The 23,833-nt window shown below is 44.2% G+C and overlaps 1 protein-coding gene and 1 long non-coding RNA gene across 8 annotated transcripts in view; one reads left to right on the forward strand and one right to left on the reverse strand.

The window, feature by feature from the left end:
• Window positions 1–1,519: 1,519 nt before the first annotated feature.
• The window catches only part of ST7 (suppression of tumorigenicity 7), a 97,434-nt gene continuing 75,120 nt past the window's right edge, over window positions 1,520–23,833 (reverse strand). For 3 of the 6 annotated variants that reach the window (XM_028747769.2, XM_077935870.1, XM_028747773.2), the window contains exons 9-15: window positions 18,028–18,142; window positions 13,904–13,976; window positions 12,327–12,429; window positions 8,811–8,961; window positions 7,297–7,389; window positions 6,709–6,848; window positions 1,520–1,849 (exon numbers count right to left, since the gene is read on the reverse strand). In XM_028747769.2, coding sequence (XP_028603602.2) covers window positions 1,754–1,849; window positions 6,709–6,848; window positions 7,297–7,389; window positions 8,811–8,961; window positions 12,327–12,429; window positions 13,904–13,976; window positions 18,028–18,142 — 771 coding nt within the window. In that variant the 3' untranslated portion in view covers window positions 1,520–1,753. The remainder of the gene's footprint in view (window positions 1,850–6,708; window positions 6,849–7,296; window positions 7,390–8,810; window positions 8,962–12,326; window positions 12,430–13,903; window positions 13,977–18,027; window positions 18,143–23,833) is intronic. The other 3 variants (XM_077935869.1, XM_077935868.1, XM_028747770.2) reach the window with 3 other exon arrangements.
• Window positions 8,252–12,333, forward strand: LOC114606026 (uncharacterized). Of its 2 annotated transcripts, XR_003708752.2 has the most exons (3): window positions 8,252–8,688; window positions 11,187–11,349; window positions 12,027–12,333. It is a non-coding gene; the product is annotated as an uncharacterized LOC114606026 (long non-coding RNA). The 2 variants fall into 2 exon arrangements; XR_013394572.1 differs by lacking the exon at window positions 12,027–12,333 and having other exon boundaries at window positions 11,187–11,550.

Here is a 23,833-nt window from a genome sequence, read left to right on the forward strand (position 1 = left end):
ACATGTAGCAGGGCCTTCTCAGCGATGCCTGACAAGAGTTCCTCTGCTCATAATCTTTCAGATAGTTGTGCCCTTATTTCAGCAGCCATTTTGAGGTCATGGCCATTGGATATTTAAATAACTGCACCTTTGTCCTGCACTTGGTGTTTCTTTTTTCCTTTTTAACGTGTTGCAAATTTGTAATATTTTGCAGACACTTTTGTCAATCACCCTGAAAGCCCTTTCAAGTTATGGGATTTGATATACATTTAAATAGAACAAATTTAACATCGGCTAGCAGAGATGTGGAACAAGATTTAAAGTCCAAATTATCTTTGAAAATGGTGGGTTGGATCCAGAAATCAATAGGACTGAAGTGCAACTAACAGTCTGAATCCATCCCCATAGGTACGGTGTAGCCTTATGCATGTCTACTCAGAAGTTAACTCCATGGAGTTGAATGGTACTTGCTCCCAAATAAGTGAGTACAGAATTGCCACCTTAAAAATGTAGACTAAACATTGACCCTTGATGCACATATTAACATTTTGTATGTGAGCATGCATATTAAATACCCAAAATATTTTAGAATTATGTTTGGTAAATTGTTAACTGGTGTCGAGTTTTAACTACTTGTGTTTTTTTATTGTACGGTTTTGTTTTATAGCTGTAAACTGGTTAGATTTTTTAAAATGACATAGTATAAAAATGTCTTAAGAAACAAATTGATTAAATAAAAGGATAGCCCTAACCAGGCAGGACCCACTTTTCTGTGTCTCCTCTGCTCCTGAGGTAGCATTTACATGATCCAATTATGCCAACAGGGGCAGAATTACCCTCCTTAATGGAATGGCATAGTTGGGACTTACCTGGTCAGCCCCTGCCACAAGTTTAGGTTATTTAAATATCTCAGCAGCATGGGAGCAGCTCAGAAAAGCAGATAAGGCAGTAAGAGTTCTGATGTGAGAAATTCTTTACAAAGGCCTAACTCATTCATATTTCCAAAAACACTTTTGAATGTGGAGTTGAGATGGCAATTGCCAAGTGGCAATATCCCAGGCTTGTTTCCCTTTCAGAAATAGTTGTCACTAAGGGCTGAGACGGTTTAGTATTGTAGGTACGTGGGAGCAGAGTTGGACCCTCTCCACCCATGCCATTTTCCTCTCAATGCTACTATGCCTGCTATTTCCAAAAGGTGGAATGATACTATTTGACCACCCCCCATCCCCTAGCTTGACTACTGCTTTACAGTTTTTACTATTTCCTGGGCATTGCAATAGAAGAGAGTATTGCTGCCATTAGCTGTAATGCAGGTGTACAAATATTGATCCTTTGCCCTGCTTATAAATACCCGCAATTACTAGAGCACAGGGGTCTAATGCACTGAATCAATATGGTTAATTAGCACTTCCTCATCGGCGGAGCCTAATAGTGCTTTAAAATATTTAGGGGGGGGGGGAGTTCCCACTCATGATTAAAATGGAAGCACATCGAGGAGTTTAGTGGTAGGAAATGTGAACAAAACAGTATTAAGACTATATTGCTGCAATACACAAAATTTATTTCCCCCCCAAAGTTTTTTCCCCTTTTCTTTTCTGAAAGCAAAATAGAATAGAACCAAACATCAATGTATTTTGTACAACAACAAAAATTATAACAGACAACCCATGAAGAGCTGAAAACTGCTTCCCTTTTTTAAAAAATCATGCTTTCTGGTCAGCAACAGTAAGTTGGCACAGAAAATGTCATGGCAGTCATTTCGGACTATTTTCCTTCAGATCCTTGTCAGCTGATGCCAGAGACTGGAGGGCAGGATGCTTTCCACTTTTTCCATCACAAAGTTCAAGGGGGCAAAGAGAGTGCTAAGAAACTGCAAAGCAAAAAAGAGTGATCATTTGTTGAGAAGATAAAGTAGTTTTCTTAATACACATCTTGTTTTTGCAAATAGTCTGTAGACACATCAACTTTTGTATTAAATACTATGTGGGCTATGAGAGAGAGATCAGCTTTCTGATTTGTATGCAAATGTCTTTTCTGCTTTCTATTTAGTTGCTGGTTTTGATAATGTCTGTCCTTGTTCTAACCTGGGTTTTTGTTTGCTTTCTCATTGTTTCCCCAAGATTCTGGATTTTTCCTATTCTCATAGCATCTCTCATGCTATGTTGTCTCACTTACATCCCGATCTCTACTTCTTGGAAAGCTATTTTACCGGGCATGCTTCATTGTACATTTTAATTATGCAGGTATATTTTTATATTTCAGTCATTCGTGCCTCTGTCTTGTACTGGGAAAGTCACAGTAGTTGGTATCTGGTTTTTAACATTGTGATATATCAGTAAATCATGGTATTTTTCTGTTGCTGTAGCACAATGTCTGAAATGTACCTCAGCCACTGCTTCCTTCTCACCTTAAGTGAGGAAGACGCAGCCAAGATACATCGCCCAACCCCATACTGCTCTGGCTTGTGCAAGCAAGAGAGGCCCTTAAACCACTCAGCTAATGGGTGGAAAGTAGGCTTGGGCGATGTATCAATGCATGAGGCCAGAGCACAATAGCGGCTTCGCTCGGGGGTATATTGTAAGGTTACCAGATTTTTTTCAATGAATCCGGGGATGCTTTTCAACTTCAATGGATTTTGTATGGGGGCTGATTTGTAAATCTGTCCCGGGGACATCTGATAACCTTAATATATTGCATGTGAAACTGCTGCTGCTCCCGAGTCCCTCTACAACCAGCACCCAGCATGCTGATGGAGAAACAAACTGCAACTGGGCACTGGTAGTAGAGGGACTTGGGAGCGGCAGCAGTTTCACTCCCAATATACCCCCCCGGTGAAACTGCCATCATGGGACCAATAGTTTGTTCTTTCCTTCACTGCCTGGGTAGAGAGCTCGTTTAAACTTTTCGTGGGGTGCACAGCTGCCGACCCCTTAGCGGAGAAGTCTAACGAAGTCCCGGCCTCATGAGCTGGGGGTGTGGGTTCTATTAGACTTCTCCACTAAGGGGAAGGTAGCCTGCCTGACCCCCCCCCCCCAAAGTGGCGGAGGCAGGCCCATATGTGCCTCTCTCATCTGCTGCCTTTGGAGGGTGGTGGGGTCAGGCAGGCTACCTCTTCCTTCCAGGAGAAAAAGGTAGCCCAGTGAATGGAGCCTGACACTGTGCTTTCACCTGAGAGGGTGGGCTGCATCTTTTCTCCTGGGGTGGTTGGCCACTCCAGGTGTAAAGATGCAGTGTGCCCGCTCGGGCAAAAGCAAGCGGGCACCTTTGAGAAAGCCCACCCCTCTAGCAGCTCATTTCCCCAATGCCCAGTGAGAGGAACAAGCTGCATCGGCCCCAGCAGGTGCTGGGGGTAAAACCATCTCAAGTTTCCTCAGTGGGAGTTCAGAGATTTCAGCCCAGCTCATTGTGGGGCTGGGGCCAATGCAGCTTTTTCCTCCCTCTGTTTCAACATCACGGTGTATCACCAGATCACAGTGTTGAAAAGCTGACATCGTCCAGACCTAGCGGGAAGTGTCCCACCCCTCAGCTCTGCAAGCCAGAGGGGAAAGGGGAAGGTGGAGGCAGCCACTTGAGCAGGCTGCCTCTTCCTGGTCAGTTGCTCCAATGGTGACTTGGCGGGAGGAAGAGCCTGCGCACCCACTGCCTCTTAGCTGATCAGCCCTTCCATACACCTCCAGCTCCCTTGAGCCAGAGGCATGGGTTTTGTGTGTGGCTTCCTTAAACCGATCTGCTGAGGGGGCACGCAGCCTTCTGCCCACCCCTCAGCAGAGCAGTTTAAGGGAGGCTCCCCATGTGTGCAGCCTTTGCACAGGTGGAATTTTTGAACTGCTGACCCTGCGATGTAGCAGCAGCTCAAAAAATCTGAAACAGGTATTGCGATCTGCACACCATACTGGTTTTAGTAAATTTTGTAAATTTTATTGCCTAGTAACTCTTTATGATCAGTACCCAGTGAGTTAGAATGTTTAAGATATGGAATTCTACAAATGTTTTGAACTGGCCCTTAATTCTATTGACAGGACTATTTACCAGGAGGGCTGTCAAAAATGTCTCATTACCCTTTACAGTGGTGCCTCGCAAGACGAAATTAATTCGTTCCGCAAGTTTTTTCTTCTTGCGAGTTTTTCGTCTTGCGAAGCACGGTTTTCCATAGGAATGCATTGAAAATCAATTAATGCGTTCCTATGGAAACCGCCTTCAGACCAGGTCCGGGGACAGTCTGTCCCCCGACCTCTTCTGAAGGCTGGGGGGGGCAAGGGCTTTTCTTCCCACCCCCAGCATTTTAAAAAAACCCGGGACAGCGGAGGACTTCTCCGCTGTCCGGGGCCATCTTAAAATGCTGGCGGGCGGCATTTTAAAATCACCCCGGGACACCGGAGGACTTCTCCGCTGTCCGGGGCGATTTAAAAGCCCCTGGGAAGGCAGGCAGGGGGGACAAAGACTTTTGCCCCCCGCTAGCCTTCAGAAGAGGTCCTGGACCTCTTCTGAAGGCGGGCGGGGGGCAAAGTCTTTGCTCCCCCCCCCCGCCTGCCTTCAAAAGCTGTCTGGGACAGGCTTCGCGGACCTCTCCGCAAGCAGCGGGAGCGCTCCCGTTGCTTGCGGGGAGTTGCCAGCATGCCGAAGCCTGCGCGTGCTGAGATCAGGGGGGAGCAAAGACTTTTGCCCCCCACCGGCCTTCAGAAGAGGTCCAGGACCTCTTCTGAAGGCCGGCGGGGGGGGCCAAAAGTCTTTGCTCCCCCCGCCTGCCTTCAAAAGCCGTCCGGGATAGCGGGAAGCGCTTCCCTGCTATCCCGGACTGCTTTTAAAATGCTGGCGGTGGGGAGCAAAGCCTTTCGGCCCCCGCCGGCCTTCCTGGACCTCTTCTGAAGGCCGGAGGGAGGGGAAAGGCTTTGCTCCCCACCGCTAGCATTTAAAAGAGGTCCCCAGAGATTTCCCTATGGGCTTTCTTCTTATGGGGCACCACTGTATAACTAATTTTGTTTGAGAAGGCAAATGGGACCCATAACAGCAGCAGCCATAAGTCATCATACTATTAGCTACAACTTACAATATCAGTTTAAGGGAAGACTGGCTGCTTGCATCATGTTAAGAAAAGTAAGTTTGCTGCTACCACACATGTCACGTGAAATACCGTATTTTTCACTCTATAGGATGCATTTTCCCCCCTCCAAAAGTTAAGGGGAAATGTGTGTGTGTCCTATAGAGCGAATGCAGGCTGCGTGGCTAAGCCCAAAGCCAGAACAGGGAGATGGAGTGCTGCGGAGCACTCTGTCTTGCTCTTCTAGCTTTGGGTTAGCTGTGCAAAACCTCTGCAGGGCAGCAGGGTGCCTTCACCCCCCTGCCCTGCGGAGGCTACAAAGACTGTCCCCGAAGCCTCAAGCCTTTGGAGTGCAGTGGGAACTCGCGCTGCGCTCCAAAGGCTTAGGGTCAGCGAAAGGAACCCGAAGCCTTTGGAGCGCAGCCCGAGGTCCCGCTGCGCTCCAAAGGCTTCAGGGATCTTTGAGGCTGGCGGTGGGGGAAAGCAGCGCTTCCCCCCACCGCCAGCCCCACAAGCTCAGGGGGCAGTGGCAAGGCTGCGCGCAGCCTTTGTGCTGTTCCCCGACCTGCTCTTTGGGGCTGGCGGTGGGGGAAAGCAGCGCTTCCCCCCACCAGCCCCAAAGAGCAGGTCGAAAGGAACCTGAAGCCTCCGGAGCCCAGCGGGAACTCCCGCCACGCTCCAGAGGCTTCGGGTTGCCTTCACTGAAGCCTGGAGAGCGAGAGGGGTCAGTGCGCACCGACCCCTCTCGCTCTCCAGGCTTCCAAGGTAGCCGCCTGAAGCCTCCTGAGCGCAGCAGTAACTCCCGCTGTGCTCCGGAGGCTTTGGGTGAATGCACCTTGAACACACCTTGTTTTAGAGGGGGAGAACAAGAAAAAAATATTTTTTTTCCTGTTCTCCCCCTCCTATAGTCTGGTGCGTCCTATGGAGCGAAAAATACAGTAGACATGACTGCCACAAATGTGACTGTATTTTGGCATGCAATATGAAATGCAAATCTTCCTTCTAGTACATTGTAATACAAAGAACTCTCACATTTATATTCCATAGCGTAGCTTTCCCTGAGAAGTATAGTTCAAACGGGTAGTTAAATCAAACAGGAACCTATTCCATTTAGTCAGCGATTTGAACCACTGCTGGTTTGTATGGTGTTTCATTACTTTAATTGTTCTCAGCTCTGTGATAAAAGGAATGAAAGCTTCCACTCCATTTTTCATAAAGTTGCCAACATGTAACCTAGAATGAATGTTGTGGTAACCATACTATAAGGATCTACCACAACTTTGTCCTGATCCCTCATGCTGTTGGATAGACAAGTCTTAATTGGCGACATTATACTGGGGTCTCAACAACAAGGGCCAACTGCAGCATAGGGGGCAAGAGTTTACTAGACAGCTAATGCACTTTGCTTAGGGACTAACTAAGAGTGTGTGGTTTGCACCTTTATGACGCCCTAATAGCTCGGGCTGTAAAACATAATGTATTGCAAAAATAGACTGTATTAAAGTCTGTTTTCCTGCACAACGTTTAAAATATATAGTTACAGCACCCTCAGAATCATAGCTTTTCAGACTGAATGTACAGCCAGAACACAATTGTCACCAATTGTCATACAGTCCTATTTTATTTACCCAGTCAAACACACACACACACTTGATCCACCCAGAAAAGGGTCATGAGGAAATATTACTCACTGCTTTAGCGAAGACTCCCATGAGCTCTGGGAACTGATGTGTCAAAAGTGCCAGCATAGCTGTGAAGGAACATAATCCAGCAGTGAAGAGAATAAAGAAAGGAAGCTCTTTCTTGGGGTAAACTGAGACTTCATGAAATGCTGCATGGAAAATATTAGGAAAGAACAAACACAAAGCTAGGGTAAGCAAAATACATTATTTGAAACATTCTGGCTCTCAGTTTACTTAAGTATTCCTAGGGAGGTTCCTTTTTAAAAACTTGGTCACCTAAAATGTTCACCAAAAGAGCATGTTTGTTGAGCTTGACCTCTGTTGCTCTAACACACTCCTCTAGTTCCTCCTTTTCTTCTTTCTCTAGCTAAACCAAACATCCATCTTCATGTCAAAGCTCTCATACAAGATTATGTATTATAATGGCTAGGAGCATTGTTTATTTTTCAATTATGTATAAATTTCCTTATGAATAACAACAGTGGGGTAAAGCATTTCCCAGGCTTGATAGCTTTTTTATGGGAAGGGCACTTGGAGAAACAGCCTGTTTTTTAGTTACTTAGAAATTAAACAAGGGGAAAAACGTTTCACTCTTACATGGAAGAAGTTCTCTGTCTGCTGTTTCTGTACAGATGGGGTAAGGGTAGAAAAGGTGCCCTTTTTCCAAAGGATAAGGGATCATTCTGAAAGCTATAAAGGAAAGGGAGGAACAGTCACAGTTTGAAGGTGACAAAGCCATACATTGCAATGCACTTTAGATACAAGATCAATAAACTTTTCAGTTGCTGAAATAGTCATGTAGGGCAATGGTTCCCAAACTTCCCACACACTCAAAAATTGCTGGTGGTCTTGGTGGACTGCTTAATGATTTTTATACCTGTTGTAGTAATTGTAATGCACTGTTCTAGGGACTATATGATTTTTTAATTGTACTTCTTATATTGTATTGTATTAGTTTGTCTTCCATAGTATTCATCTTATTGTTATACAACAAGAGCAATAGAAGAAGCAATAAAAATACAAATTAAACTTAATACGAGTATTTACCGCAGACATGCCGTGGACCACCTGAATGAAGTTTGCAGACCACTTTGTGTTTTACAGACCACAGTTTGGGAACCTCTGATGTAGGCTCCCGCAATAATAAAACAATCATGTAAACATCAAGTTAAGCTCCTTGTTATTTAAATTTGCAATACATTCAATCCTTCTCTCAATGAATCCTGATGTAAATAGTTTCCAGTCACTTAGCCAAATTATTGAATTCTCCATGCATCTACTATTATATTACTATTCAAATAAATATAATGACCGCTCCCCGCTTAAAACGGGGGGCACCCTTTGCGTGGACGCGTGCAGCCCTGGATCTGGAGTGGCCCCATCAGCATAGGCTTGGCCTTGCCTTCCCTCAGGTGGGATACCTGGAGGTCACCGCCTACCTCAGTGAGTTGTCCAATCCCACCTGGGGGAAGCGTTGCCAGGGAAACCAGAATACAAAAACTGTGCTTATTTCAGAACTTCAATATCCCTGCAACTTTAGGAATTGAGATGTAAATGAAAGCAGCCAAGCACTGCTTTGAAGGAATACAGAGGTGCTGTATCATCAATATTAACAGTGCAATTTATACATCTCTACTCAGATGGAAGCCCTATTGAGTTCAAAGGGACTTACTCCCAGCTAAGTGTCTATAACAGTGGTTCTCAAACTTGTTTCTCTGGGCCACACTTTTCAGAATAAAAGCATGCGAAAAACAACTAGGATTGTTCTCAATATCATTTGATGCTCTTGCTCTCATTTTGAAAAGATAATCTATTCATAGTATGCAAATAATAAAAAAAAGATGTGATACGATACTACATTCCTCTTCTGCCACAGAACTCCTGTGCACATGCTTCCCTATGTATTTTGGCAAGCAGGATAACCTTATGTACATAAGAGACACTCAATGGACTGGAGCCCCCATTTCTGCAAGAAGGCGGCTAGATCAGGTACTATAATGAATCAATCAATATTCTGTAGCCTGCAAGGTCTTTGCATATCAAAAGCAAATGAGCTATTGCATCATTTGGCATTCACCTGCCAGATGCTTCTAAGAAAGTGAGTTACTTACTGCCTTCCCACGTACAATGTAAGAGATTTAGTGCCCCCTCGACCCTTTTCCAGTGCTGAAGGTGAAAGAAAGCATAAGCTATTGCTTCACTGTCGCCCCTCTTCAAAATATGTTCAGGAGGCAATATCAAGCTTTTCATTTCTAGGAGATACTGCAACAGAAAGACATCACAAAGGAACAAAGTCACTACCTGAAATTTTGCACTTGGGCCAGGATGCACCTGCTTCCTGTGTGGTACTGCAGGGTTTTTTTAAAATGTGATATAGCATTTAAAGGCCATGTTGTTTAAAGAATTAGTAACCCTTTTTGTAGTGGCTGCCAGACAAGTTTAGGTCAAAATTGGAAGACGGTTGCTAATTTGACAATGGAGACATAGTATGGCAAAAAAACTGGAAATGCTGCACTTGTGGGAAAACTAAGCAACTGGAGGCTCTTAAAAATACAGCAAACCATAAGAGTTTCGAGGAAACATGGTACATTTTTTATTCAATGTATCAGAAACAACAACAGGATAGGGCACTGCAGTCAACTCATGGCAATCACTGGCGTCTCAGCTGAGCCAATGAACATAATGCCTACATTTGATCTCCATAGTTACACATAATTCATTAACTGTGTGAATGTTACACAGAGAGAATGAAGGGAGAAAGGGGGTTGTTTGGAGTTAAAGACACAAAATGTGACACCACCAACTGCACTTGATGATGCATTACTGAAGTATCCCAAGTTCTTCAGCGTGCCAAGTATACTGAAGCATCCCTTGCCAACTGGAGAGAACTCTTAAGTAAAAACTTACTCTTGTAAAGATAAATGCTAACTATGAAAATAGCAAAATAAATAAATATTATCTAATTAGGGTAGCTCTAATAATGAAAGAGTGATATATATAGAGAGAGAGTTGGAAGGCTCACTACAAGTGTCTTGACATTGCAGTTCCCTATTATTATTATTTTGCAGAAGTAAGCCTCACTGAATTGAATGGAACTTCCTTCCAGGTAACCGTATAGGACTGGCATCTTCTGCACACTTACCTGGGAGTAAGATCCACTGAATGTAGTGAGACTTGCTTCACCCACCTCTATAGGACTGCACTGTAAGTACAGTGGTATCTTGGGTTACAAATGCTTCAGATTGCAAACTCCACTAACCTGGAAGTAGTACCTCAGGTTACGAACTTTGCCCCAGGATGAGAACTGAAATTGTGCACCGGTGACAGCAGGAGGCCCCATTAGCAAAAGTGCGCCTCAGGTTAAGAACGGTTTCGGGTTAAGAACAGACCTCTGGAACGAATTAAGTTCTTAACCCAAGGTACCACTGTAATACAATTCAAACATCAATTTCTACCAAGTTGCTTCTTCAGGATCATGCTATTCTGAATATCAATTCTGCCAATGTCTAGTAATCCATTTAAGTTTTGAAACATCTTAAGGAAAAATCCTAATTTATAGTGGTCTTTGAAGTTTGTATTTATAGTTCTGCATCAAGCACTTTTATTGTTTTACTGTAATGGACAAGCCATCCTGGAACCAATTCTGGGGAAGGGCAGGATATAAATAGAGAGACAGACAGACAGACATGAGTTGCTTACATTTCAGAATCCCAAACAAAATTGACTATACCATAAATTATAGATATAACTCTCTGATTATGGTTCTAATTGTTAATTTATGCTGCTGTAATAGGAATAGTATTTAAAATTCACATTTAAATGGCTATTCACTATCAGGGAGGTTTAATAATTTAGGATACTGCTTCACTGCCTATAGCTAGGGTGAGCCTAAAACTATTCAAGAGATATACTAATCTTTTTGTACAAGCATAGTGCTCACGCTGGGTGTGCCCAAGGCCAGGCGTGTGCACTCTTTGCAGATGTTGTCAGAATAGCCTAGGGCGCCTATATTGATGAACATGTTGCGTGTACATGATTAAAACTATCACGCATTACAAGGAATGCCTTGGGAACACAGGCTAGGGTCATGCACTCATTAACTCATGCTCCACAGAAACTAAATGCACAGGGAAAATCCACTGAAAGAATACTGCTCTGATTAAAATCTGGAGCCTTTCAGTCATATGCTAGAATTTGCCATTTTGTTTGAAGAAAGAAGTTGCAATACATTTGAATAAAAATATGAGATAAGAGCAGATTACCCTTATTTCTCCTCTTTCTCCCACCAACCCATGATAGAAGTTTCAGAAAGCCAATCAAGCAGCAATTTCTTGAAATCTTGATTAAATACTATTCATGCAAACAACAACAAACACAGCTACATCCCTCAAGTGGGAAGAGGGAGATGTTATCTCTTAGTATAAAAAAGGTTGAAAGAATAAACCAATTAAGCTGCATTTTTTACTACATTGATTTTTTAATTGCAGGAGCACCTCAAGCTTAGTGGGAAACCGATTACTTAAACAAGGAGGACAGCAGAGGCTGATTTCCTGAGTTACGGAGACCGCATGGATTTACTCTTCAGAAGCAACTTTATCTCTGGGCCAGTTCTACAACTGCCAGAGCAATCTTATACATGTCTATTCAGAAGTAAGACATCTTTAGTTCAGTGGGACTAACCCTCATGGAAGGATTGCAGCCTTAGCTACTGTTATAAAGAATTAAACAGACTTTTCTATTAGCTATGCATGCCAAAGTCCAATGTTGAAAATACATTGCTGCAGTTCGAATGAGATGCTAAAATGTAACCTCAGCATAGGTTCTTCAAAAATAAACCCTCTGCCCCCTTTTCTTACTTGTGGGGCAACATTTTCCTGGATATGTGAAGCACGAGTCTTAAGCACTTGATGTAAAATCTTGCATTCCCTACTGAAGCACAAAATGGTACCTCACTTCCAGGTGTGTACCATTTGAGACTGCAAGTGGGATCCTATATTAGAGTGTTCCTGCATTGTAAACAGCTCTCTATTTCTTGGAAAAGAGCTGATCAGAGTATTGCTCTAACCAAGCCGCCACAGTATGCTTAATTTCTTTCCCCAGATTAAGTAGTGAGAGGCAAATGTGAAATCTACTACCTGCAGTATGAAATGCTACAGGTGAGAAACTGCAGAGCTGTTCTGCATTGTATATCTGCAGCCCAGCTTTAAAATGGCTAAGGCGGCACACAAAAAACAAATGTTCTAGGAATATAGTGTTAAGGACAATTGCACAAGCGAAGCTGAGAGCTATGCTCAGTCTGAAATTTACCCCATCACTTGTGAAAATAGCTAAAGGCGTAAGAAGACACTCCAAAAGAAGGTCTTCAAAGAGCAAGAGTATGAAACACACTGGAGAACTATTTATACAAGATAAAAAAGGAGACATCCTGAGGTTTAAAAAGAGGTTGATTTCAAGGTTTTGACATCTGTACTTGTTGCAGCAGTGACAAACACAGAAGACTGTACACCCTGCCCATAAAACTGGCTGCCCTGTTGTACTATATTAAATCCCCAACCCTTGTTCACCTCCCATTCAAGTTCATTTTGGCTTTTGTTTCAAACAGCCGCAGTAACTCATTATAAACTCACTTTTGGCACATGTGGATTAAATTCTACCGCTCTGTGAATAGCTTCTACTGCATTCATCTCTGCTGTACTTAGCCCTCGTCTTGAAGCTGCCTCTGGAGAAAATCTACACGGAAGAAAGAAAACAGGAAGCATGGAGGTCAACTTCAGCACAAGGAAAAGCTTCAGAGGAGCATCGATGTAGCAGGGGCATTAGCGCTCTCCAGTGGAAAAGCTGAGCAACCAAATGACACAGAGGCTACTGACTAAAAATCCCAGCAGAAGTCGAAAGCACGTTTGCAACTTATCGCGGCAAATGTATAAGCAGTCCAATTTCTTTTCTCTCTGTCTGCTAATCTAAATTTGCTTTATGTGCTTGTTTTTAAAATCAGGACCAAAATCCCTCAAGGGAGGGGTGAAAAAAGAAAAAAATATGCCAGTAAATTGTTCCAAAGGGTTGTTGTTGTTTTTTAATTGAAAAATACATTTTGGGAAGGCTTTAGAGTTCTCGAAGCCACTGGGACAGCGACAGTAGTAGGTAATCTACTTTCAGCTGTACCCGTTCCTAGTGGTGTGCCCATACTGTGGGCAAATATCATCTGCCCCAGTGAATGGAAGGTGGGGGGCGGGGAATACCCAGACCATGCAATCTCTTTCTCACCTCACACCCCATGGCTAACTCCATAGCTGAACTTGGCAGGCAGACACCACAGGGAAAGCTGTGACAAACCTAGCCCTGCCCTCCCAAGCTGGAGTCGCTGTGTAGGGAGGAAAGATGTTGCAGATGGTACTGGCGATCTACAGGACAAAAAAAAAAAAAAAAAAAAAGAACGAAAGGGAAAAAATTACTTAGGTCTTGAAGTGCAAATACACTATAATCGCAAAGTCTCAGCAAAAAATAAAAAAAGAGCAGGAAGGAAAGTGGTCTTTCCCATACTGCTTCCTTCCCACCCTTTGGGCTGTGCTCTGAACCCGGGTAGCATGTGCATGACGTGACGCCTTCTGCTCGGGATTTGTGCGCTTCCACCTCTGAGCAGAATCTGGCTCTTAGGAGCTCATCCCGTAAGGTGCCAAGCACCCCCACGAACGGCTGAATCCCTGCATCTCTGACAAATATCTTTGATAGCAGCTGAAGAAGCAGAGTGTGAGTTGCCAAGCACCCTAGAAAGATACTCCTAAGGAAGCTTTTATGTTGCAGACTGAGATAACCCACTATTTGCCTGCCAGAAATACTTACACATTCACAATACTTATCTCAAATAAATAATGTGCCCCGCACACAATTATTCTGCTGGTAAGGATAAATTACGTTTATAAAATTGTCACATTTTGTATACAAGATGATGGCCAAGAGAACACCAGCTGTTTTTAAAAAAACAAACGACAGCAGTAATATGTAGGTAACCATTGTTGATGCTATCCATGCAGTATACAAATGTGATGTTCAAGCGGCCTCCATTATACAACATCAAATAAACATCACATGGCATGATAAAACATTTTCCTGCTAGTATGAATGGTCCTTCAGTAATGGAAAATGTTAAATGTCAGCCAAGTTTGCAGAGTAGAATTCTGGTGGACAGGTGTTCTTCTGGACTTACTTGTCAGAGACAGCTCTGGCTTTCAGCAGGGCAGCCGTGTAGCATATTGTGGCTGATTTGGGCAAACTTATATCTGTAGGGAAGATGACAAAAATGAAAAAGCCTAAGATTCTTTACATTTAAAAACCGCAATGGTGGTGGTAAAAGGGGAATCTATGAATACATTTTCAATACGTTTTGTGAAACGTAGAAACCTATCTAGAACCACATTAAGGAAGGATTGGAACCAATGATCTCCTCTAAATTGAAATACTTGGTAGAAGAAAGTCAAAGCTGTATCTCTTAGTGTTAATGATTTTAACCCTCTGATAAACATTTACTGCTTGGGAGATGCACCTCTCAGATCATCTATGAGAGGGGGGCAGCGTAGCGAGGAAGAGTTTTTAAACATAACTAATATGCAGTATTTTTAGGAAATAGGATCATGCAATACTGCAATAATGCCAAGCAATGAAGAAACAGCCAGGACTGAACTTAACTAAGGCCGATACAGCTTTGATGAACATGTTTGATATTCATTCATGTGTCTGTCACATTCATGTATGAAGTAGTGTCAAGGTCTACTTTTATTTTATTTCGTAATTGCATCCTGGGAGACATCCCAAAGCAATTAACAATAAAAGTGGCAATTTAAAACAACGATAAAAACACACAAAAATGTATGCTATTTTACTTAAAAGCATATAAACAATATATTAAAACATGTATGAAAACATGACTCCTGAGCCCCAATCCACCAGACTAGTGGTACTGGAAACTGACCCAGCTCCTAGCATTATGAACAGGTCTGAGCCAGAGTCCCATCACATTCGGATCCTTCAGCCAGGGACTCCTGAAATTAAGAGTATCTACTCGTGGAACCTGCAGTCCCCAAGGAACCTCCACACCAGAGCTCAAATTTCTATGTCAACCCTTCAGCACAGGCAATGAGCCTAGAGGGGAAGATTAAAGAGATGTGAAGTGCTACTAAGGTCTAAGCAAGAGCCTTCCCTCTTTAAGGCTGTCCACTCCTTAGGGAAGTGGTCTGTGAGATCTGGCCCCAAACACATGAAAGCCTTCTGTCTTCGTTGGAGAAGGTCTGGCTTCTTGTCGTGGCTAGGATAGGCCAGATATACATGGCTAGCACATGCCACATTTTTACCTGTGCATGGCATGTACAGGTTATCACTTACTTCAAAACTCCCTGCAAGCATAAAACTAACAGAGCAGGGTGAGAGAGAACCTTTTCACCCGATAAGTTAGTGTTCTACCTGCTGGTAGTGTGTACATGGATCAGTATTCCACTGACTAGTCCAGTATTTTCCGAACTTGGGTCTCCAGCTGTTTTTGGACTACAACTCCCACCATTCCTTGCTAGCAGGTCAGTTGTGATGGAAACTGTAGTTCAAAAACAGCTGGAGTTTGGGAAACATTGGGCTAGTCCACTTTGCTCAGCTTTAAAAGGTAAAGGTACCCCTGACTATTAGGTCCAGTCACGGACGACTCTAGGGTTGTGGCGCTCATCTCGCTCTATAGGCCAAGGGAGCCGGCGTTTGTCTGCAGACAGCTTCCGGGTCATGTGGCCAGCATGACTAAGCCGCTTCTGGCGAACCAGAGCAGTGCACAGAAACGCTGTTTACCTTCCCGCTGCAGCGGTATCTATTTATCTACTTGCACTTTGATGTGCTTTCGAACTGCTAGGTTGGCAGGAGCAGGGACCGAGCAACGGGAGCTCACCCCGTCGCGGGGATTTGAACCGCTGACCTTCTGATCGGTAAGCCCTAGGCTCTGTGGTTAAGACCACAGCGCCACCCGCGTCCCTTGCTCAGCTTTACTGTACTATAAAAGCAAGAGGTGAAATCTTGTACTGTGATCAAAAGGACAGATAGATGCCTCCACTAACAAAAGTGGTGGAGAAGCAATCTCCACCAAATCCCCCCAAGACTGGAAGATAGTGGGAGCCTCCAAAACAGCATGATTATTGTTATGAGAGACTGCACAGCGAATTAGCAAAAATCACCTCTCCCTCTCTGCCAAAAGAAGAAGAAAATCCATTAGAAGAAGCATCAACCGTATCAAAGACTTGAAATAGAGGCACAACTGCATATGACCCAGAATGTTTAATCAACATTTCCCTAGGAAACTTACACACACCCTCTATTTTTTTGAATAAAAAGGAATCATTTGAAAAGCCAAAAATCCTCCCTAATATTTCAATTTTCTCTGCGCTATTAAGGTCAGAAGTCAATTAGTGGCTCTCACTGTCAGAACACACTCCCCCTTTGAGGTTAATGAATAACTTGCTCTCAATGCCATTAAAAATAGCTGCTTTAATGGCAAACAATCCAGTATTGCAGTATGGCCTGAGGGTCAGGGAGGTTTTCATTTGCTATGAATCCTGCAAATAGCTTATTTCTTCTGAGCAAAGCCATTCAGCAGCAACAACAGATGCATATTTGACCCAGAATTCTGCAGCAGTTAAGCCACCAACCCTAACCCCAAACCTCTTGCACATCTTTTTATTTAGTAAGCTTGCATACAGAACCCTCACGAAAACTGTGCCGGAGAGGGAGAATCTGCGGTTTAAGACATTAGAAGAGAATAATACTGGAGCATCTCTTAAAACAAGTAAAGAGGCAGAAGGAGGAGAAGCTTGAAACATTTTATGTTCTTTGCCTGCACAGTTTCCATGGTGAGCGGTTTCCAGGGCTGCAAACACTATAACCCTCTACTAATGAGAGGGAAAGATCTCCCTCCGAAATTGCACGCCCCCTCTAGGTATGACCTCCCAGGCGCACCTCTTCTAGTAAGAGCACTGCTGCCGACAGCAAAAGAGAGGCAGAAAATGCACTTTGCGTAGATGTCTTAACTGTGCCAGAAGACAATATTTCTGTAAGGCCACAAAACACAGAGAAGTCGAGATGATTCATTGTCTGGGAATATTTTGCATCTCTGAGTTCACCCAAGAGTCAATCACGCTGTTAAACAGCAAGAAAACGGGATAATGAGGGAGAGGAGGCACCATGTATCACAGAAGGGACCTGAGGGTCATTTAGTCCAACCTGCTGCAGGAATCCTGCCCACAGCTGTCCCTGGGTTAGACAGGCCCACACAGATGCTTAGAAAGTTGAGGTAGCCACAAAGTATCCACAAAGTCACTTTGTGGATAAGGTAAAGGTAAAGGTACCCCTGCCCATACGGGCCAGTCTTGCCAGACTCTAGGGTTGTGTGCTCATCTCACTCTATAGGCCGGGAGCCAGCGCTGTCCGGAGACACTTCCGGGTCACGTGGCCAGCGTGACAAGCTGCATTTGGAGAGCCAGCGCAGCACACGGAATGCCGTTTACCTTCCCGCTGGTAAGCGGTCCCTATTTATCTACTTGCACCCGGGGGTGCTTTCGAACTGCTAGGTTGGCAGGCGCTGGGACCGAACGACGGGAGCGCACCCTGCCGCGAGGATTCGAACCGCCAACCATGCGATCGGCAAGTCCTAGGCACTGAGGTTTTACCCACAGCGCCACCCGCGTCCCAACAACACTTTGTGGATATTTAAGTTATAATTAGAAAAATCTTAATAATTATTCATAAAGGAAACAGCTTATAAGAAGTATATAAGGAGGCCAGATACAGGATAAAGGAAGTCTTTTATTTGGGTGTTTGTATTGTATGTTATGCTTATTGTCTGTTATGTTCACATTTTATGAGGGTGGATTTCTGTATTGGGAGAGTGGGGGGTTTGTGTTATGTTGTAAAAAAAAAATTATTATAAAAATTTTAAAAAAGAAAGTTGAGGTAGCTTTAATCTGTTTTAGTTTTTAACTTTTGTATGTCTTTAAGGAGGGTTGAATTTTTTTCTTGATTTTATTATTTTACCTTGTTGTAAACCATTTTGTTTGTTTGTTTGTTTTATAACCAAGCGATGTGTAAATTTCATGAAATAAATAAATGGTCCAGAACACATGGAATGATGGAGAAGCTTAAAGGTTATGCAGAATTGTTTCAGAACTACAGCATTTGAAAGAAGCTGGGATTTTCACCCTTTAAAGTGATTCTGTCACTGGAAGCTGCTCTCTCTTCCTCTCAATTCACACACACACACACACACACACACACACACACACACACTAAAGAGGTACTTATGCTTACCATCATATTTTGCTAAAACTGCCTGAACATCTGCGTATGCTTGTAACTCCAACAGAGCTTCCAGCAAATTTTCGTGGATGTTGAACATGCTGAGAAGAGGGAATTCCTTCATTAACTATAATAATAATAAAAAATAAGAGAACAGGCTTATATTTAGCACGGAATCCTGCAACACTGATGTGAAAGCAAGTGTAAACGACTGCTCTAAGGAAAACAAATTCAACAGTGCAATAAAGATAAAAGTAAGTTAAAACTATAAAAGCACTTAAAATGCCTACTGAAATAACAAAACAAATCTGCAGTAGGTGTCAAGACATCCACCAGGGTGGGGTCCCGTCTGATTTCAACTGGGATTTCAACAAAACTGAGCCACCGTACTGAATGTACAGTTCCTGGTGGATACGAGTAGTGAATCTGAGCCATGGAGGACCACGCTATCTCCTTCTTGTGTTTAATTCTTGGGTATGATTATATTCTGTGGGAGGGAGCCTCCCAAAATCCAGGGGGGAGGGACGACACCAAACTACCCCCCAACATCCTCAAAAAATAATAATAAAAAGACAAGACAAGACAATAGCATGGCAGAAATTGCTTTGTTCCAGATGCAGCAACTGTCAGGGAAAGGAAGAAAAATTTCTGCTTTCAGTTCAGGGGAGTCCATTCCCTCTCTCTAGCACTTCATTTTCAGGCAAACGCGTATCGGTTTGGAACAGGAAACATGCTTCATATAAACTAGCTTAATCATGGTCCAGTAATTATTTCCTCCAAATATCCAAATTAGATGGTTATCAAAATTACACCGGTTTTATAAAATGATTTACACCCCCCAAAATTAAAGGGTTAACTAATTTTTTAACTTTTGGTGCAAACACCTTTGATAACAAGTCAGCAGAACTTGGCTTGCAAATGCATACAGTGGTGCCTCGCAAGACGAAATTAATTCGTTCCGCAAGTCTCTTCGTCTTGCGAGTTTTTTGTCTTGCGATGCACGGTTTCCCATAGGAATGCATTGAAAATCAATTAATGCGTTCCTAGGGAAACCGCCTTCAGACCAGGTCCGGGGACAGTCTGTCCCCGGACCTCTTCTGAAGGCTGGGGGGGGGGGGGCAAGGGCTTTTCTTCCCACCCCCAGCATTTTAAAAAAACCCCGGGACAGTGGAGGACTTCTCCGCTGTCCGGGGCGATCTTAAAATGCTGGCGGGCGGCATTTTAAAATCGCCCCGGGACAGCGGAGGACTTCTCCGCTGTCCGGGGCGATTTAAAAGCCCCTGGGAAGGCAGGCAGGGGGGACAAAGACTTTTGCCCCCCGCCAGCCTTCAGAAGAGGTCCAGGACCTCTTCTGAAGGCGGGCGGGGGCGAAAGTCTATGCTCCCCCCTGCCTGCCTTCAAAAGCCGTCCGGGACAGCGGAGAAACACGCTGCGTTTCTCCGCTCTCCCGGGAAGGCAGGCAGGGGGGAACAAAGACTTTCGCCCCCCGCCCGCCTTCAGAAGGTGTTCCCTCCCCGCCGCCCGGCTTCGGAGCATCGTTCCGAAGCCGGGCGGCGGGAGGAGGTGTTCCCGCCCCACCGCCCGGCTTCGGAGGAGCCTTCCGAAGCCCAGCGGCGGCGGGAGGAGGTGTTCCCGCCCCGCCGCCAGGCTTCGGAGGAGGTCCGAGGACAGTGGGGAAGACGCACTGCGCTTCCCCGCTGTCCCGGATATTTCCCTATGGGCTGTCGTCTTGCGAAGCAAGCCCATAGGGAAATTCGTTTTGCGAAGCGCCTCCAAAACGGAAAACCCTTTCGTCTAGCGGGTTTTCCGTCTTGCGAGGCGTTCGTCTTGCAGGGCACCACTGTACTTATTTTTCATTACACTTTACCTAGCAATCATTTTACATCTCTTCATTTAACACTGCACTATAAGGTGGTTCACTATTAGAACAGGAATTTAATCTAGAGCACATACACATGAAGTTGGAAATAAGTGTTCGCTCTAGCATCATGCAAATAAATAACTACTGGTGGGCTACTTGTTTCCGAGTCAACAAATAAAACGGAAGACTGACAACACATTAGAAACACATTACATGTTGACCTTTATCTAGTTTGGGTTTGTTTTTTTGCTTTCTGACCAAATACGATTTCCACTCGCCCCTGTAACACAGTTTCGGGGTGATAGGCTTGGATGTCAGACAACAGCAGAGAGACTGGACTGCGAGACAATGCAAATCAACAGCAGTCCCATCAGAAAAGTCTTACGGCTAAATCATTTTGGGTTGTGACTGTGAAAGCTGCCATCACTTTGCTCTGGGAATAAATGCAAGTGGGCAAACAAAACGTTAACTCTAATGCATTTTCTCTTCCAAAGTGGAATTCTCCTTCAAAATGTTTGCAATAAATTACAAAGAAACACGGTAGGCTAGCACAGGATGAAAGGCAATGCAACTTGAGCATTTCTGTAAATTGACACAATAATAAGTTGCTCACTATATTTCTGTCTTTAAAACGTAAGGGAATGTACATGTTACTGTGCCATTTACCTTGCCATTTTATAGAAAGGCGAGGAATTACTTCGGGCTTTAGGATTGTAATCATTTTTCACCCATACGCTGGGCAAAATTAGGACTCCGGGTCTTGGGGATCTAGGTGTTCCACTACCCCTGGTATTGATATACAAATATTGATGGACCACAACACCTACCAATGGCCAGGCTGGCTGGGGATGCTGAGGATTGTAATTCAACAACATCTGAGGACCCTGGTTGGGGAACTTCACCCTTTTGCCAGGGTCTCTATGCTGCTGCCATTCGGAAACCCAGCCAGATGGGTGGGGTATAAATAATAAATTATTATTATAAAACTGTGGGTGGGGCAATTTGGGTACATAGCCATGAAAGGGGGGGAGGTGTAACTGGTGCCCTGAGAAACTGATATCAGGGTTGCCAAGAGTGCAGAAGCTGCACACTAGCTTCTTTGCAATGTTCCCTGTTGAATGGGACCGGTGGCAGGCTTTGGGCTCTCAAATTCCAGGGGCAGCCTGCACAGTGCTAAAATTTGAGGGTACCCCTTCCCACCTCTTGTGCTCCATTCTGCAACATTGTTGTGGCGCCCCTTGCAATGCAGCTGCACCGGTCCTGCTACCTTACAACCGCCTCTGATGGGATCCATTAAGGTTAACAGGAGGCACCTAGTGATGGCAACACAGTTGTAACAGGACACATAATTCAGTCTCATTAGGGCCATTAGTAACCCCAGGATGCCTGGACTGGATCAGTAGGTTTTTACATCCCCTCTACACACAATACAGGCAGAAAGGTAAGAGAATGAAAGTGCATTCATTAGGGTTGCCATATGTCCAGAATTTTCTGGGTATGTCTTGGATTTTAATGGCGGAATTAGTGTCCGGGGTGGAATCAGTAAAATCAGTAAAATGCCCTGTTTTTTTTGTCAAGAGAACAAGGAAGTGTGTGTTTGAGTATCACTCATTTCCCCCCAAAAGCTCAACAATTAAGTATGTTTCCAGGCCGATGAAAAAAGCCTCAATGCTACGATTCCTAATGCTGTTGTCTCCATTTTGTTGCCGCTTAGCTTAAAAACACCGCCATACTTCCATTTTTCAGCACAGTACGTCACATATCGTTAAGGAGTAGCCACATTGCGACAAAAGCAGTTCGATAAAATGGGGCAATGTCTGACAAGGAAGGGGTTGTTGCAGCTTTGTATCACAAAAGTAATTTGTTGTTGTTGTTGTTGTTGTTGTTGTTGTTGTTGTTGTTGTTTATACCCCACCCATCTGGCTGGGTTTCCCCAGCCACTCTGGGCAGCTTCCAACAAAAGATTAAAAATACATTACAACACCAGTCATTAAAAACTTCCCCAAACAGGGCTGTCTTCAGATGTCTTCTAAACGTCAGACAGTTGTTTATTTCTTTGACATCTGGTGGGAGGGCGTTCCACAGGGTGGGCACCACTACCGAGAAGCCCCTCTGCCTGGTTCCCTGTAACTTTGCTTCTCGCAGTGAGGGAACCGCCAGAAGGCCCTCAGCGCTGGACCTCAGTTGAACGATACAATACGATAATCTTTATTGTCATTGTCCCATACAGAACGAAATTGAAAAAAAATCTACACCAGACATTCAAAAACCAACGTGCCTGCTATCCCAGGCATCCACTGATGGGGGTGGAGACACTCCTTCAGATATACTGGACCAAGGCCGTTTAGGGCTTTCAAGGTCAGCACCAACACTCTGAATTGTGCTTGGAAACATACTGGGAGCTAATGTAGGTCTTTCAAGACCAGTGTTATGTGGTCTCGGCGGCCGCTCCCAGTCACCAGTCTAGCTGCTGCATTCTGGATTAGTTGTAGTTTCAGGGGCCACCTTCAAAGGTAGCCCCACGTAGAGCGTGTTGCAGTAGTCCGAGCGGGGGATAACTAGAGCACACACCACTCTGGCAATGACAGTCAGTGGTTCTTAGCTCAGTCGGTAGAGCACGAGACTCTTCGTCTCAGGGTTGTTATATACTGCCTTAAGCCTGGAAATGAGACTAACCATTGAGATCTTAAGTGCACTGGAAGGCTGCTTGCTGAATCCCTATTTTGTTTCCCAGAATGTGTCAGCATTCACATGTTAGCACTTCTCCTTATATAGCCAGGGATTTGGAGGGGTGCGTACACACCTTCCTCCAATCTTTCAAACGAACTCATAGCCTCTGCCCTTCTTCCCAATGTTGTGATGTGGAAGGAAGCTGCAAAAATGGTTATTCATTGAACTGCGGGGGAGAGGGGTCCATCTTCCCATCTATGCCTGGGATACAGAAATAGCAAGATAAAATTCATCTTTTTTTCAAAAGTAGAAAATCTTGACTTGGCTCCGTGGGAACAAACACCTGAAGAAGTTAGAAGGCTCAAATGGCTGCCCCAAGATTCCTTTGTGCAGAAGGAGAAATCCTTTCTCAAGATGGAGAAATCCTCCCCATTAACGGCCATCTGTCAAGTTCGTGGTCCTAACAATGCGGCTACATTTAGCTAAAGCTCAAGAGTGGCAGAATGTCTGACAGCTTCACAATGATGGAACTGAAGCTGCCACTTATGTTGGTAGTGAGCTAAATACGTGTAAAATTCAGGGAAATTGAATTATGCAAAGAGGGGCTGCCCACTTCCTGATAAGGTCTGTCCGTTTTACTACTGGCACATATTTCCCTTGGGGCTACTATGCATGCACTTACATGCTGTACTAAGTATTGGCAAATGAACTAGAGTGCTGACAGCAACTGAGATAAGTGGAAAACTGTACCGCGGGAATGAGCTCAGGAAGGGAGGTCAAAGCATCAGCAATGTCATCAGCCTAATATAGCCTCTCTCTCCCCACCCCCCAGTAAGGAACAATGCTCGTTTTAGGATTCCTAATTAAAAATCTCTCTTCCTATATATTATGATACCATTTTTGTTGCATCCAGCACTGCACTTGCCTCTTTCCAAGTCATAAAGTAATTGCATCAGTTTCTGGTTTTGCCACATTTACTCTTGATAAGGGAATCGTCCCATTACAACCTGATCCTTTTAAAATAAATAATAGCATTTGTCCGGTGGTTATGCCTCCCTTACACGTATGGGTGAAATCTGGGAGTACGGGGCTTATGTATTTCCTTCCCCATTGACAATAAAAGGCAACATTCAAATCAGGAAACCCTGCACTTATTTGAAAGCAGGGTCTCCCTTACCCTGGGTGTAAGAGGACTGAAGTCCCAAAACCCCGGGAACCATCCCCTGTTGGTCTAGCACAGGGGTCTGCAACCTTTAAGACAAAAAGAGCCACTTGGACCCGTTTCCG

The sequence above is a fragment of the Podarcis muralis genome, chromosome 10, assembly GCF_964188315.1.
Source record: "Podarcis muralis chromosome 10, rPodMur119.hap1.1, whole genome shotgun sequence".
Classification (NCBI taxonomy): Eukaryota; Metazoa; Chordata; class Lepidosauria; order Squamata; family Lacertidae; genus Podarcis; species Podarcis muralis.